Here is a 13,941-nt window from a genome sequence, read left to right as displayed (position 1 = left end):
GCTATAAAAATATATTTAAAGTGTTTCCAGCCAAGTGCCCTGCACTGTGGCACCCGCTGTTGAGATACGACTTTTGTTTTTGTTTTTTGTTAGATTTCAATGTTATATTCATGAGACAACAACAATAATGAGTAATAATTTTAATATAGTATTATGTATTTCACTTTTTATATGCTATGTATGCATTTTCTTCTTCTTCGTGCTTGGGTTTTCATCGTTTCATTTGTTTTTCATGCCCATTTTAAAAATTTCGCTAGTATTTAGTTGAACTTCGAATTTTTTCGGCTACTCTTTGACTTTTTTTTAATCGAACTTCAACTTTTTTTTGTGGGGGATTGTGTTTTCTTCTTCTTTTTGCTTTTTAAAGAGTTTTCGTTTTGATTCGCTTAAGTTAATTAAATTGAATTCTACCCTGCTAAATATTATATATCTTTATATACATTATATAAAATATCAGTCAATGGCATCGAGTGCTACTTAAATGGCTCGTAGGACTTTGCTTAACTGTTTAGTTAGTATTATATATATGGATATATATATATATCGTAATTATCTATGGGCTGGTTTTTATCTAAATTTTTGTATGCTTTAATGGATCGTAAGTATTGAAACCATTCAATAAATATATATTTATATACGAGTTAATCGGGCTTCATCAAAACTAATTTATCATTTATATATTGCATTTGTATATAGATTATATATACACAAATAATATATAGATAGATAATGCCACTGGTTTTTTGAGTGCTTTGATTGGAATTGCTGCTACTGCATCTAGTTAAGTTTAAATATTTTTATGGGTAATACGTTAAGAACTCGAACTCTTTCGCTCTCGTTCTCTCTCTCTCTCTCCCTCTATACTCTCGACCTATACACATGCACACATTTTGTTCGTCTAGGACCAAAGGCAAAAAAATATATATAGTTATACATATATAGGTATATCCTACTATATACAATTTATGGATATTTTTTATAGCAGTTTTATCTTCGAGCTTCCAGCTCCATTTCTTTTTTATAATTATATTTATCTTGGAATAATATAATTTTGTATTTATTTATTTTTTTGAAGTAACGACGCCAAATCCTAATATTATATATATTAAAAAAATTGAAAATTTTATAGCATGTTTTTTTGTTTTGCTTTTCAAACGGTCTTTTATATTTTCTGAAATTTTTTGTTTTTTGTTTGTTTTTTTTTTTGCAATTTTTGTTGAGATTTGTGCTTAAAATTTACATTGCTGTGTACAAACATATATATATATATATATATATTTTTTTTTTTTTTATTTATATATATATTAGATATATATTATTATAATTATTTAAATTTTAACTTACGTATGTCTATTTATTTATTATCAATTTTTATTTGCGCTATTTGGCTAAACTAAAAAGAAGAAAAAAAATTTACACCTGCACTTGCTGACGGACCAAGAAAACCAATATATGTATATATACATATATATATTATAATTTTATAAGAAATCGTTGCTTGAACACATAATACGTTTAATATTCAAATTTAATTCACAAAATTTTAAACAAAATTCAAATTTTTACTAAGATTTTTCTCAAAGTGTTTTTCTTTTCTCTTATTAAATTTAAATATATACAAATTGAAATAATTTTATGTATTTTGAATTGAACTAAAAATTTGAATTGTGTTCCATCAAACAAATACAATATATACATATATATATATATTTATAATATATAGCATATATATATATGTGATTGATTGATTTTTGGGTGGGGCTAGAGTTTTAGTTAGAATTTCTTTTGATGTGTTTGTTAAAAACTATATAGTTATATATTCAAACTAACAAAATACAATATGTACCGTAATGTTGCTATGCATACATATATATTTATATATATATATGCATTAATTGTCTCAATTTGTTTATGTATAAATATTTTTATCATGCGACAATGGAAATGAGTACAAAACTAAATTGTGTCTGTCCCTCTGCATAGGTGTATGTGTGTGTGTGTGGTGTGTGGTGTGTGTGTGTGTATCTCCTCTCATCGTTTACAAATTAAATTCTGACTAATAAACAGTCTTTTCGTGCCAGCGCGAAGTTCTTGGACAGATCTCTCTCTCCCTCTTAACAATCAGCTACGGCTCCATCAAAAGCTAAAGGTTGGAATTATTGCGTCGTCTCATCCTGCTGCTGCTGCTGCTGCTGCGCTGCCTGATCCGGTGCCAGACTAAATGTCGCTCCACCAGTGCTGCAGGCGGTGCTCTTTAGTGTGGGCAGCGCTGTCAGTGGCGCCGCTGCCAGCGAAGACGCTGATGAGGAGGGCGAGACACAGGCGGGCATGCCCGCTGACGAGGCCAACGAGGAGGCGGACGAAGACATGGACGCTGACGAGGCTAATGAGGAGCAGCCAGTGGCCAAGGGCGTGCCACTCGCTGTCACAGAGCCAATAGCACCACTCGAACTGGTTGTCGCCAGCGACGTTGGCGACTTGGGCGAACTGATGCGTGAGAAGAATTTTGTGATGGCATTCGGTTTCGATTTGGTGGCTACGCTGGCTGCTGCCGCCAAAGCGTAAGCGTGGGACGCTGTCCCGCTGCCACTGCTGCAGCTATGGCCAGCTGTTGCTGCTCCTGCCGATCCAGCCGCTGCCGCAGTCGTTGCTGCGGCTGTGGCCAGGCGGTAGCTGGAGTTGCCAGCGCATATATGTTCAGGCACATCGCGTACAGTTTTGTTGGGCGGCGGCTTTGTGTACGAGCGCGTAATTTCCGATTGCTAAAAAGCCAAACAAAGAGACACAAGACAATGAGTTGGACATCTTGATGGGTTAATTGAGGGTGTGTGCCTCACCTGGTAGCTGCTGCGTAACTGCAGATGACGATCCTGTCCGTACTCGCTGTCCGGCAGTGGTACATGATGTGGACAGCGCGGCGTCTGCTGTTGCTGCAGCTGATATTGGTAATGTTGATGATGGTCGGCGCTGTGGCTATTCAGCGAGCTGCATGTCGAGGCGTTGCTTTGTTCGCTTTTATAGCTGCCGCTGCTGCCGCTGCCGCTGCCGCTGCCACTGCTGCCTGTGTTGCCATATTTTAGGGTAGTCGCCTCAATGCCGCCGCGTGCCACAAAATTGTTAATACTATGCCCGCTGTTGTTGTTGTTGCTGCTGCTGCTGCTGCCATGCTGCTGATAATGTTGCTGATGTTGCTGCTTCTGTTGTTGCAATTGTTGCTGATGGTGGGAATGTTGTTGCTTATTGTTGTGAAGTTGTTGCTGTTGCTGATTGTTGCTGCCGCTGCCGCTGCCGCCGCTGCTGCTGCTGCCTATGTTGCTGCTGTTGCTACGAATCACAGTCTCGCCACGCACGGCCAGCAGCTCACGTGCTTGGAGCGCATCAACGCGCATTCTACATCTAAATTGATCCCTATTAAGTAAAGGGTTAACATTAATAAGCTTTATTGAATATCAAATTAATTTTATTGGTCTCTGTCCTAGTTATGTCAGTCACTTTTTTAAGGAATTTATTTCATTTGACTAGTGTAAACAATTCAATTAGCAATTAGCTCCTATGGTCAAGTCTTTGAGTTTGAGTCTATATCAGTCAGTCTTCATCATCAAGTCATCAGCAAGTCTTTTATACCATTCCACTGTCAATCCCGTAAAGTTGATCAATCGGTCAATCAATTCCTGGTTTATTCTCTCAGTCAATCAATCAATCAGCCTTTATCCACTCATATAAAAAACTTTAAGTCAACTTAGCAAAGCTCCTCGTCTATGTTCTGTGCTGTGAGAGTCACATCAGTCACTCAATCAATCAATCAGTAATGAAAAATCCTTTTACTTTAGTATTCTCACCCGAATCTCTAAACATTTCAACTTTCTAGCATCTGGGCAATTGTGATTACTACCAACAGTTGGTCAGCCAGTCATTCAATCCATTTGCTTACCTATCATCGGGTGGTGTGCTCAATGATGTGCGGGTCGGAACGCCAAGACGCTCCATTCCCGCGCAGCCGGCCGACTGTACCGATAGCATCTGCAACAAGAGAGAGAAAATCAATTAAACAATATGCAAATAGATAAATATAGAGTATAATGGACAACTATTGTCTAACTTTAGTTGAGCAAGTCCTGGCACTGGGCCACCTCCTCGACAGTCTGAAAGCGCGACGTCAGGTGCCAACTCTTGCGCACCAGCGGCTTCCATTGAATGCCATCCGCCGTGCTCCCAACTAGCTCAATGCTAATTTTCATGCGCTGCAAGTTGGGCCAGGGTCGAAAGGTCAGATGGCCCGTATATATGGAGCTTGTGCGCATGATGAACGGCTGCTCCACAAAGAGCAGTGTCTGATGCCAAAGCGATTTGAGAGGTGAATTCAAGCAGGGATTGCAGCTGAGCTTGAGTGGCAAATGGGCGCGACTGAAGGAGACATCGAAGTAGAGCACAAAACATTCACAGTAGCCCTCCTTTTGCACTTTCAACCGAATCTCTCGATCGATCTGGAAATCCTCTCGAGAAGCCGTACGCAAGTCCAAGCTCAAAACTTTGTGAGCCAGCGTGAGCAAATGCTCCCCCTTCGTGCGGACAAAGCGGGGTTCGGCCAGCGCGTAGCGTCGCATGGCATTCATATTGAAGCCGTAGACATCCAGCCACCAGTTGCAGCGCTCGTTCTTCAGCAGCTGCTCTGCTCCAGCTAGCAGATAAAGTGCACCCAGGTCGGGCAGGATGAAACCGTCTGGCTTCAGCCAACGATCGCGTGCCTGGATTAGCTGCAGTAACTCCGATTCGTACAGCAGACACTGCCCCATCCAGTTGCAAACAATGCCGTCCACACGCTGCGGCAGCTTCACATCTTCCACTCTACCATGCAGTACCTTCACAATATGCTGCATCTTATTCGCTTTCACTACGAGCCGCGCATAGTCCGTCACCTGGGAGTGATCCACAGCAAAGACAGTTTTCGCACCCGCTCGTGCGGCCATCAAAGCCAAAGTGCCCGTGCCGCACGTGAGATTAAGTATGGTCTTTCCGGCAAACAGATGACGATTCTCGTGCATGGCCAGCTGGAAGAAACGCATGTGATCTTGATTCTTCTGCCACGTGCGCATATTCTCCAAATGAGCTGCGAAATCGTGACGGAAATCGGAGGATGTCATGCGATCCACTGATTGTAGCTCGTGGGGTACGTCACGTGTGGGCGTCGGCAGACGTGGACAGGAGCGGACGCGTTGGGAACAATAGCATAGACCACGGCGAGCGCCGCGAAGGCTATCAGCAGTTACAGCTTTGGACTTAGTTGTGCTATTGCCAATTGGTATCTTATCTATCTTATGGTATCCATTAGAGAGACTCTTCACATTCGATTCCGTATCTGTCTTCACAGTTGCATTTGAAGCTGGGACTGCAACCAGAGCGGGAGGACCAGCAAGAGCTGATATTGGAGCTGGTGGTGGCGCTGTAGCTGGACTAGAACTGGCCTTGTTTTTATGCACTTTGCTCTGTGCCTTTTCGAGCTGCGCATGAAAGGCGCTTAGAGAAATGGGCTTTTGCTTGCGACGACTGGCGTCGCTTTTGCCACATGTTGTAGCTTTATTATTATTGTGTGCAGACATTATTATTTTTAAAACAAACAAACTAAAATCGTGTAAGATTTAAAGCTAAATGCGAGACCAACTGCTAAAATGCAACCCTGCATACGGCCAGATATCGATTAATAAGAGGATGCCAATTAGTCAAAAGTTTATCAAAGACGTTAAACAGTTTAAATGATGCAGATTCCCTTATGCAGCTCAAGTGACAATCAGGTGGCAACGCCAATGATCTTACTGGATTTTAAATCCGATAGTGGATAATCGAACTAAATCAGTCAGTGATGTATCGAAATAGCGGGTGCTTGCTACACAATTAACCAAATTTGTTAATTAAAGAATATGTTTTTGTTTTTTTTTTTTCATGTGTCAATCTAATAGTGTGTGCATTTATATTTATTTGGCACGTGCCATACCAGGTATTTCGCTGGAAAAGTCAAATCAAAAGTCGCCGCTCATATAAAATAGAAATGTGTTGGAGTAACGGTACCGATAAAATGTGTATGCGCATGTGTTCGTACGCGCGTGGTTGTGTGTGCATGTCTGTGCTTGTACATTTATGAAGATTGCATATATTGAACGTTTCGCTGCTGCGTTGACACAATTTTGTATGTCCCACATTATTCTGTGGGACTGCAGCCGCCTGGCCCCGCCCACACCTGCCGATTGATGTGTTCAAGTGAGCGTGACAAATGACAAATCTAGCAAATAATTTCGTTTTTATTTTTCACTCGCAATCTTTGTTGCCATTTAAATTAAGCAAAAATATACTGGCAAATTTACGAATTGTTATTACATGCATACGCAGCTATGAATGCATGAGCATAAATACGTGTGTACATGTGTAATTTTGCTTGTGAGAATTTTGTCTCACATTGTCTAGTTCGTAACGAACAGCTAGTTCCACTAGTTCTTTTGGCGAATTTAAAATTCTAATAATGGTTGAAGCAGACAACTATTTTTTTTTGCTCGTTATAATGATGCGCGAATTGCGAAACACAGGTGGTTCCATTATTAAATTCCACTAGTTCTTTAGCGGAAGCGACCAAACGGTAAAAGAGAATAATGGCTGCCGAAAACAATGCTTTAGGGTAAATTGGTGAAAAGTGTTTTAAAAGCTAATTATTTAGATGCGTGTGCGCGTGCAGCATACATATAACGGTAATAATGAAATCGTCTGTCTGAGACGCACATATTTAATAATCAAATTGAATTATTCATTGGCTAACGGCGGCAAAATAAAATTCGATTAAAACCTGGCGTCGACGCCTTGGGTTATTAGCGGCAATTGTTGTGCTTCTTATTGCGTTGGCAGTGCCGCCAGCAGCGCCACTTACGACGCCCACGCAACGCTTTCCAGCTGAATCTCTCTCTCTCTCTCTCTCTCTAGGTCTGGCTCTGTTCTAAATGCCAAGTCACGCATGCACACAGACCTGCCACATTGCATATGTGTGTGTAAGATGCTTAGCAGATAGGCAGAAATTGTGATGAAGGCGCTGCTAAAACAAAGCAAAATTCACAATAGGGCATATGCACATGCCTATCTCTGTGTGTGTGTGTGTGTGTGTGTGTGTGTGTGTGTGTGTAAGTGCTTTCCCATGCTGTTTGTTAGTGACATACACACACACATACCTATGCACTATGTATGTGGGTTTGCAATAAATAATGAAACATGTTTCGAGTTGTTTGCACAGCGAGCAACAATTTGTCAAAAAGTCTTCGTCTTTGTTTCTACTCTGTATAAAATGTGCAAAAAGAGAAGAGTATATCCACTGAGCACTCGCTAATTAGAAAGCTTCAGGTACGAATGGCTATGCCTCAAGCAGAGAGAGTCACTCGGTCTGGCATGGAGTAGACAACGATTTACAGTTTAAGAGCCACCTGCAATCGATTTCACAGTTTAAGAGTCATTCATAGGCCAATTGCATTTACAGTTTAAAGCCACAAATAACTGATTTCACAGCTTTCGGGTTGTACAAATGCCAATATTCTTAGGTTTTTACAGTGTATTATGTAGTCGGCTACACTTGTCTGCAATTTGTCTTAATTGTATTGCCTCTGCTTTGCGGCTTAGCCGTCGGCTCTGCTTTTGTCTTTGCCGCAACGTTGCAGCACAGATTGTGCGGGCGGCTCTGTTGTCAAGGTTTCACCATATGTAAAGTCTAGAAAACAAAAGTCTTTAAGTTAAATCTGACAAGGCTTTCAATTTGGCAGAGCTGTTTAGGATCACGTTGTCTTACTTTTTGATTTTATATAAAATATAAATAAAATCAATTTGCTCTCATAACGTAAATGACAACACGAATTTGGCCAATGATCAAAAATTAAAGCCACAAAGTTTAAGCAGCACAAAATATATATAGTATATGTATGAGACTACCCTGCCGACGTGCCTTGCATCCGGCAGATACTTTGCACAATAATGGGCCAGACACGGGGCACGCTCCTCGTGCTTGTCGCCCACATTGCATAACATGGCTAACAAGTGCAAAGAGAGCGTTGATAAACGAGTGTACGACAGCAAGATGCCCTGCATTCCGTTTTTGAACACAAAATATATCTAAGAGCTTAAAGTAATTGCATAGGAATTGCATTGAAAGACGATATAAAAATTAAGTCACAAAGATACACAGACTTGAACCTCCTTGGTCTCTTTACTTGTATTCACCCACCCTCGCATGGTAAAATAGTCTACCCCTTATACCAGTTTTGCTCTCTGCAGGGTATAGAAAGTAATGTAAAAGGCAAAAAGCAGCAAGCAAAAGCAAATTTCCGACTGTTTTTGTTATGTAACCACGACGCACGATTCCACGTCGAGTGGCGCTGTTGCTTCAAGGACTCTGTCAGCCACCCAGCCACCCAACCACCCAGCCAAACACTGAGCGTTTGCCGTTGGTCGACTGTCTGTGCTGCGGGTTTTTGGTTTGCTTCTTCCTCTCTTTTTTCATTCGCTTTGTGCGCAAAGGCAATGCAGAAGGATGGACGAGGCAAAGCGAAGGCAGGCAAAACTTTTTGACACGTGTCGTCGACGTCTCTTGCCCCATTTCACGATTTGTGTTGCATGCCACGGTCTCTGCCCCACTCTTGCCCTGTCTTATTAGAATATGCTTGATTCTACTTACGGGTACAGAATGTTCCGGCTTGGTGGACAAAAGTGTTGCTTCTGTTGTTGTTGCTGCTGCTGTTGTAGTTGCTGCTAATGTTGCTGCTATGGGTGTTGTAGCTGTTGGTGTTGTAGCTGTTGTTGTTGTTGTTGCGGTTGCTGTTGTTGTATCCGCTTGTGCTGCTGCTGTTGCGGCCGCTGCTGCTGCTGCTGCTGTTGTCCTTGTCAGTGGTAGGGCCAGAGCAAAGGCAGTCTCGTTGCCCGTCGCACCTTTATAATAGTCGTAGCCAGGTTCGCAATCGTTGCTGCAGCTGCTGCGCCGTTGCTTATGTCTTGCGCGTCGCGTTGTTGTTGCTGTTGTTGCCGATAATGCTGCTGCTGCTGCTGCCGCTGTGTTGTGGCTGCGTCGCAGTGTAATCACAGTGACCAGCACGCTGCCACACACTAAACACACGGCGACACCAATGGCGATCAGCAGAACGTGGCCTGAAATGGGAAAGGATGAAATGTAAGTAAGTAAAAAGTTTTTAGATTTATATAGATGTATAATAATTCTGTTATATTTAATTAAATTATATTCTAGTATATGTACAATGTGAGCTGCTTAAGATCTATTTTTCCGTTTCTATTTGGCTAAAAATTAGCCTTTTCTCTTTTACATAAAATATTTGAAGTTGTCACACAATTGTTCATCAAGAAATAAGAAACAAAACAAGACTTTAAAAACCAAAAACACAAATCTAAATTGCTAAATATACGCCCCCACAGCAAACACTCTAGCAAAATATAAACAAACTGACCGTTACGAAATATTTTCAAAGCTAAAGTTCCCACAAATAAAACAAAAAAAAAAACAAAAAATACACTATGCTAAAAATACTGCAAAAATACTCAAGCAATGCTGTGAAACAATGCAAAAGAGCAACGAGGCGAACGCAATGCGTTCAATGTAAACATGCATACATAACTGTAGAAACAAATATATATCTGTACATATATAAATATAAATGATATATATTTATATAGAAATGTATGTATTTATGAATGTATATAAATGCGTAAGCGTCTAGACTAGATAGCAGACGACTTAAGCGATATCGAGCAACACATGCGCAAGCGTCTGGCATTCGTAGCTACTCACATGAGTGTGTGCGAGCCTATGTGTGTGTGTGTGTGTGTGTGTGTGTGTGTGGGCGGACGGGCAGAGAGCGATAAACAAAGTGTACCAACTAACCAGCCGGCCCCACAGACAGACATGCTATACTTATGTTGGCTATTTAGCCATGATACACACACGCACATATCACATATGTGTATATGTATGTGTGCAGACGGAAAGAAAGGCCGTTCATATCGCTAGACATGTTCTATGCACAATTGTTTGCGTAATACAATATTTTACAAAGGAAAAGAGACAAGCTATATTATAGCTATAGCTATAGCTAAGCGGAAATTTTGAGTATTTAAAAAACATAAAAAATCGTCCCACTGATTAAGTAATAAAAATTTTATTGCTAATATAATAAACAACTATTTTTGAAAATTACTTCTAAAATTATTTGCCGGAATTTTGCGGCCTTTTTTAAAAACCTAATGGAATGACTGGTATAAAAAGTAAGATTGATGGCTGTGTAGTAGTGAAAAAATGATTGCATCGAAATTGAGTTACTTATTAGTTTTAAATTTACACTGAAAGTAAATGAAGGTGTATTTAAAAAATATTAAACATTTAATGTGTTGATTTTTTGCGCTGACATTTATTAAGTTATCAATCTATCTCCAAATAGAAACAATATTTACATATGTATGTATTTATCGTAATATTTTCGTCTGACCAGGCCTTGAGGGGCGCCAAGTAAATATTTGTAACGTCTGTCGCACGTTTGTTTGATGTACAGTTACAATTAAGCGAGGCCAAACACGAAAATGAATGACGCAGCTACAATGTGTGGGGCATCAACTTCACAGGGGAAGATAATGGGAGTTTTTTTTTTCTGTCTGGGATCAGTCGGCAGTCAGGTGAGCGTCTGGGTCAATGAAAGGCCAAAAACAAAAACAACAATAGGATACAAATGAAACAAAAACTGAACAGCGAAAATGTTCACGATTATATCAAATACCGAAATGCCAGACGAATAAAAAACTGAAAAAAAGATAATTTTGCAAAAAAAAAAAAAAATAAACAACAAAAATGAAGTTAATCAACTAAAATTAAAATGTACAACGACTTGTCAACAGAGTCGGCGTGTGTGTGTGTGTGTGTGTGAGAGAGGTGGTGTGTGTGCGCGTGTGTATTTATGCTTGTCTGTCTGGCTGCAAGTTTACAACAGTACAACAACAACAAAAGCAACAACAAGTGGCACTTTAGACTTTTGCGCATTCCCAGCCGCTGTTGCGGTCGACGCTGACTGCGACTGCGACTGCGACGGTGAACAGGTGACTCAACCGGCTCAACGCTTAGTTTTTGTTCATTTTCTTTTTTTTTTTTGTATTATACCTGTTCTCTTTTTTTTTTTGTTTAATTGCATTGTTGCTGTAATTTTTATCGCAGTTGACTGATTGAGCGCGTCTGCGACACAGTCATATCTAAAACAAGTAAGAAAGCTCTAGTCGAGACTGCTCGACTACGAGATCCCCTGAACCCTTGGAGCAATAGATATTTCAATAATTTTTCGCGTCTTTCAGCTTACACAAGAAACACGCACACACACACACACAGGCACGTACGCACACACAGGCATACATACACACACACGCATACAGACACACACACACACGCATACATACACAAACGCATATACACACACATACACATACACACACACATACACAAACACATACACACATACACAAACACATACACACACAAGCACCCACGCATAAACACGCATGGGCTGCAGTGTGCGCTTACTATGAGAACTTAATTGCTTAATAACTTTTTTTATGGACGTACGATCTTCATGAAACTTTCAGATTATGATTATAACATGGATATGCATGTAATTGCCAAAGCACAAGTCTCTAGTATTTGAAATACGCTTTTTACAAAAGTGCGGGTGAGGGGGTGAATTTAAGGGTGGGGGGTAAATTTTAACAAAAACCGAAATTGTATAAATTGCATGTCAGCATACATTAAAAATTTGGAGACTCTAGCAATAAAGGTGTAGAAGATATAATTTTATAACTGGGTTTCGATAAGGTTTTTTATCGATAAAAAAAGATCGAGATGAGTTATCGAATTTTAATGATAAACTTGATATGCGCGCTGTAATTACGGACATTTTAAAAAAAATTTGAAGTCTCTAGCTCTTATATCTTCTGAAATCGACGCGTTCATACATACGGACAGACGGACAGACGGACAGACGGACAGACAGACGGACAGGGCCAAATCAACTCAGCTCGTCACCCTGATCAAGAATATATATACTTTGTGGGGTCTGCCACGCCTCCTTCTCCCTGTTACATACATTTCAACAAAACCATTATACCCTGATTTCCCATTTTCAATGGGTTCAGGGTATAAAAAATACCACTCAGCGACACGTGCATACAAATGCCCTGTAGAAGCGGGTCACATGGTTAGAACAACTAGATTGCGTCAGGTTGCGATGGTTCTGAGAAATATACAGCTAATAAGATGTGGAAACTTGCAGTATTTGATTCTAATTAATTGAATTAAATTCATAAATTAGCAGCTCTAAATATAGGGTAGATAAGTTTCTTCCAATTTGTCACACCCCCAAGAGCTACATAATGGTCGTATAGATATATCTCGCTATCTATCTATCATCTATTTATTTATCTCTCTATCTAACTATATATCTATCTTTCTATATATACCTATATCTATTTAGCTACCTATTCATTTCCTGTACGACTATAAGGAGTCTTCACTGCATAACGCATAAATTGAAAGAAAGAAAAAATTGTAGTTTCCTGGAATCAACTGTACCACATTCCAAATCGAGCACGCAATAAATTAATGTGACATATTAAGCTAATGTCATTATGAGTCTTAAAATTGATATTTGTTCAATATGTGGACAGCTGTTTAGCTTACGGACTTAGCAGGCAGGCAGGCACCCAGCTAGCCAGCCCGCCAGCCAGCCAGTCGGGCAGTCAGCTTGTGGTCTGCCTTCGATTTGTTGTGCGAGAGACTTAAATGGATTTTGTGGCTATTTTTAGTTGACGCGCTGATCTCCTAGTGGGCACACGCACACACACACACACACACGCCGCTGGCTGTGGTGGGCAGTGTGTAAACTTGTTTGCAACGCCAATGCAAAAATAAAAGCACATAACTTTAAATGAGGCAGGGGCAATGGGGCGGCAAATGTCCGAAAACTTGACGGACGGCAAGTTCCTTGAACTGCAACGGAGGCAGCTATGCAAGAGAAGAAGCAAAAAGCACGTAGGGAGTGCACAACTTGGAGATAACCTAACCAAAGTGATGATAATCTAATGAACTGATTATATTATTATCATTTCTATGATTAAATCAATCAGCCATTATAATTATTATAAATCTTTATAGTCTTCTATATCATTATCAATGTCAGCCTCACTTGTAATTTATTTATTTATAATAAATAAAATTCCATATACGTCATCATCATCATGACCATTAATTTCAAAGTACATTATCATCAGCCTTATTATAATTAGCATTATTATCACTCTAATTATTCTATATGTAATTCTATGACTTCAGTAACTAGATTAGAGAATAATTTCTTCCCATAAATTTTATATAAACCAATATACCCTTATGTCCAGGGTATAAGTACACAATGAATGGACTGTTCAAATGGTAATCGGGCAATTTGGAGGCTGACAATTCAATTGATTAAGTGAAAGGAGGTGCCTCGAGGTGGGTTTATCTGATATTCCATGCTATATGCTATATATACATACACTTATACACACACATATGTGTGTCTATCTGTAGCTTTTGAGCTCGGTTCTCGCTGAATTCTTCAAGTTATTAATTTAATGATTATAATAGCAGCGCTAATGACAGTCAAGTGCATTTATATACAAATATAAGTATATATAAAGATATAGATATAGATGTAGTAGAAATATGTATATATGTTAGGTATATATGTTATGAGTATTTGGTCAGTAGGAGCATTGACATCTTAATTGATGTCAAGGTCTAACTGAATGAGGCGCAATGTCGGACTTGCAACTAAACTGAACTCGCATCAACTCAACTCAACTCAAATCGTCGCTTTAGCATGATAATACAAGTATATATAC

General features: G+C 39.7%; 1 protein-coding gene across 2 annotated transcripts; it reads right to left on the bottom strand.

The window, feature by feature from the left end:
• Positions 1-1,541: 1,541 nt before the first annotated feature.
• LOC108613703 (uncharacterized) lies at positions 1,542-9,162 on the bottom strand. 2 transcript variants are annotated; one of them, XM_018007332.2, is made up of 4 exons: positions 8,696-9,162; positions 3,932-4,020; positions 2,838-3,408; positions 1,542-2,762 (listed from the first exon to the last, which is right to left on the bottom strand). In XM_018007332.2, the coding sequence occupies exons 2-4, from the start codon at positions 4,018-4,020 to the stop codon at positions 2,157-2,159; spliced, it is 1,266 nt and encodes a 421-aa protein (XP_017862821.1). In that variant the 5' UTR covers positions 8,696-9,162; the 3' UTR covers positions 1,542-2,156. The 2 variants fall into 2 exon arrangements, with proteins under 2 accessions (XP_017862821.1, XP_089324090.1); XM_089467964.1 differs by lacking the exon at positions 8,696-9,162 and adding an exon at positions 4,860-6,465.
• Positions 9,163-13,941: the final 4,779 nt, after the last annotated feature.

This window comes from Drosophila arizonae, chromosome 4, assembly GCF_054131065.1.
Source record: "Drosophila arizonae isolate 15081-1271.41 chromosome 4, UAZ_ARI_1.0, whole genome shotgun sequence".
Taxonomy (NCBI): domain Eukaryota; kingdom Metazoa; phylum Arthropoda; class Insecta; order Diptera; family Drosophilidae; genus Drosophila; species Drosophila arizonae.
Note: the sequence above shows the minus strand (reverse complement) of the source record. Positions and strands in the feature narration are given on the sequence as shown.

Coding starts and splice junctions, on each gene's coding strand:
- LOC108613703 (XM_089467964.1), bottom strand. CDS start 5,597: ATGTCTGCACACAATAATAATAAAGCTACAACATGTGGCAAAAGCGAC. Junction 3,409..3,931: donor AGCACACCACCCGATGATAG/GTAAGCAAATGG, acceptor TTTACTTAATAG/GGATCAATTTAGATGTAGAA. Junction 2,763..2,837: donor AGTTACGCAGCAGCTACCAG/GTGAGGCACACA, acceptor TTGGCTTTTTAG/CAATCGGAAATTACGCGCTC.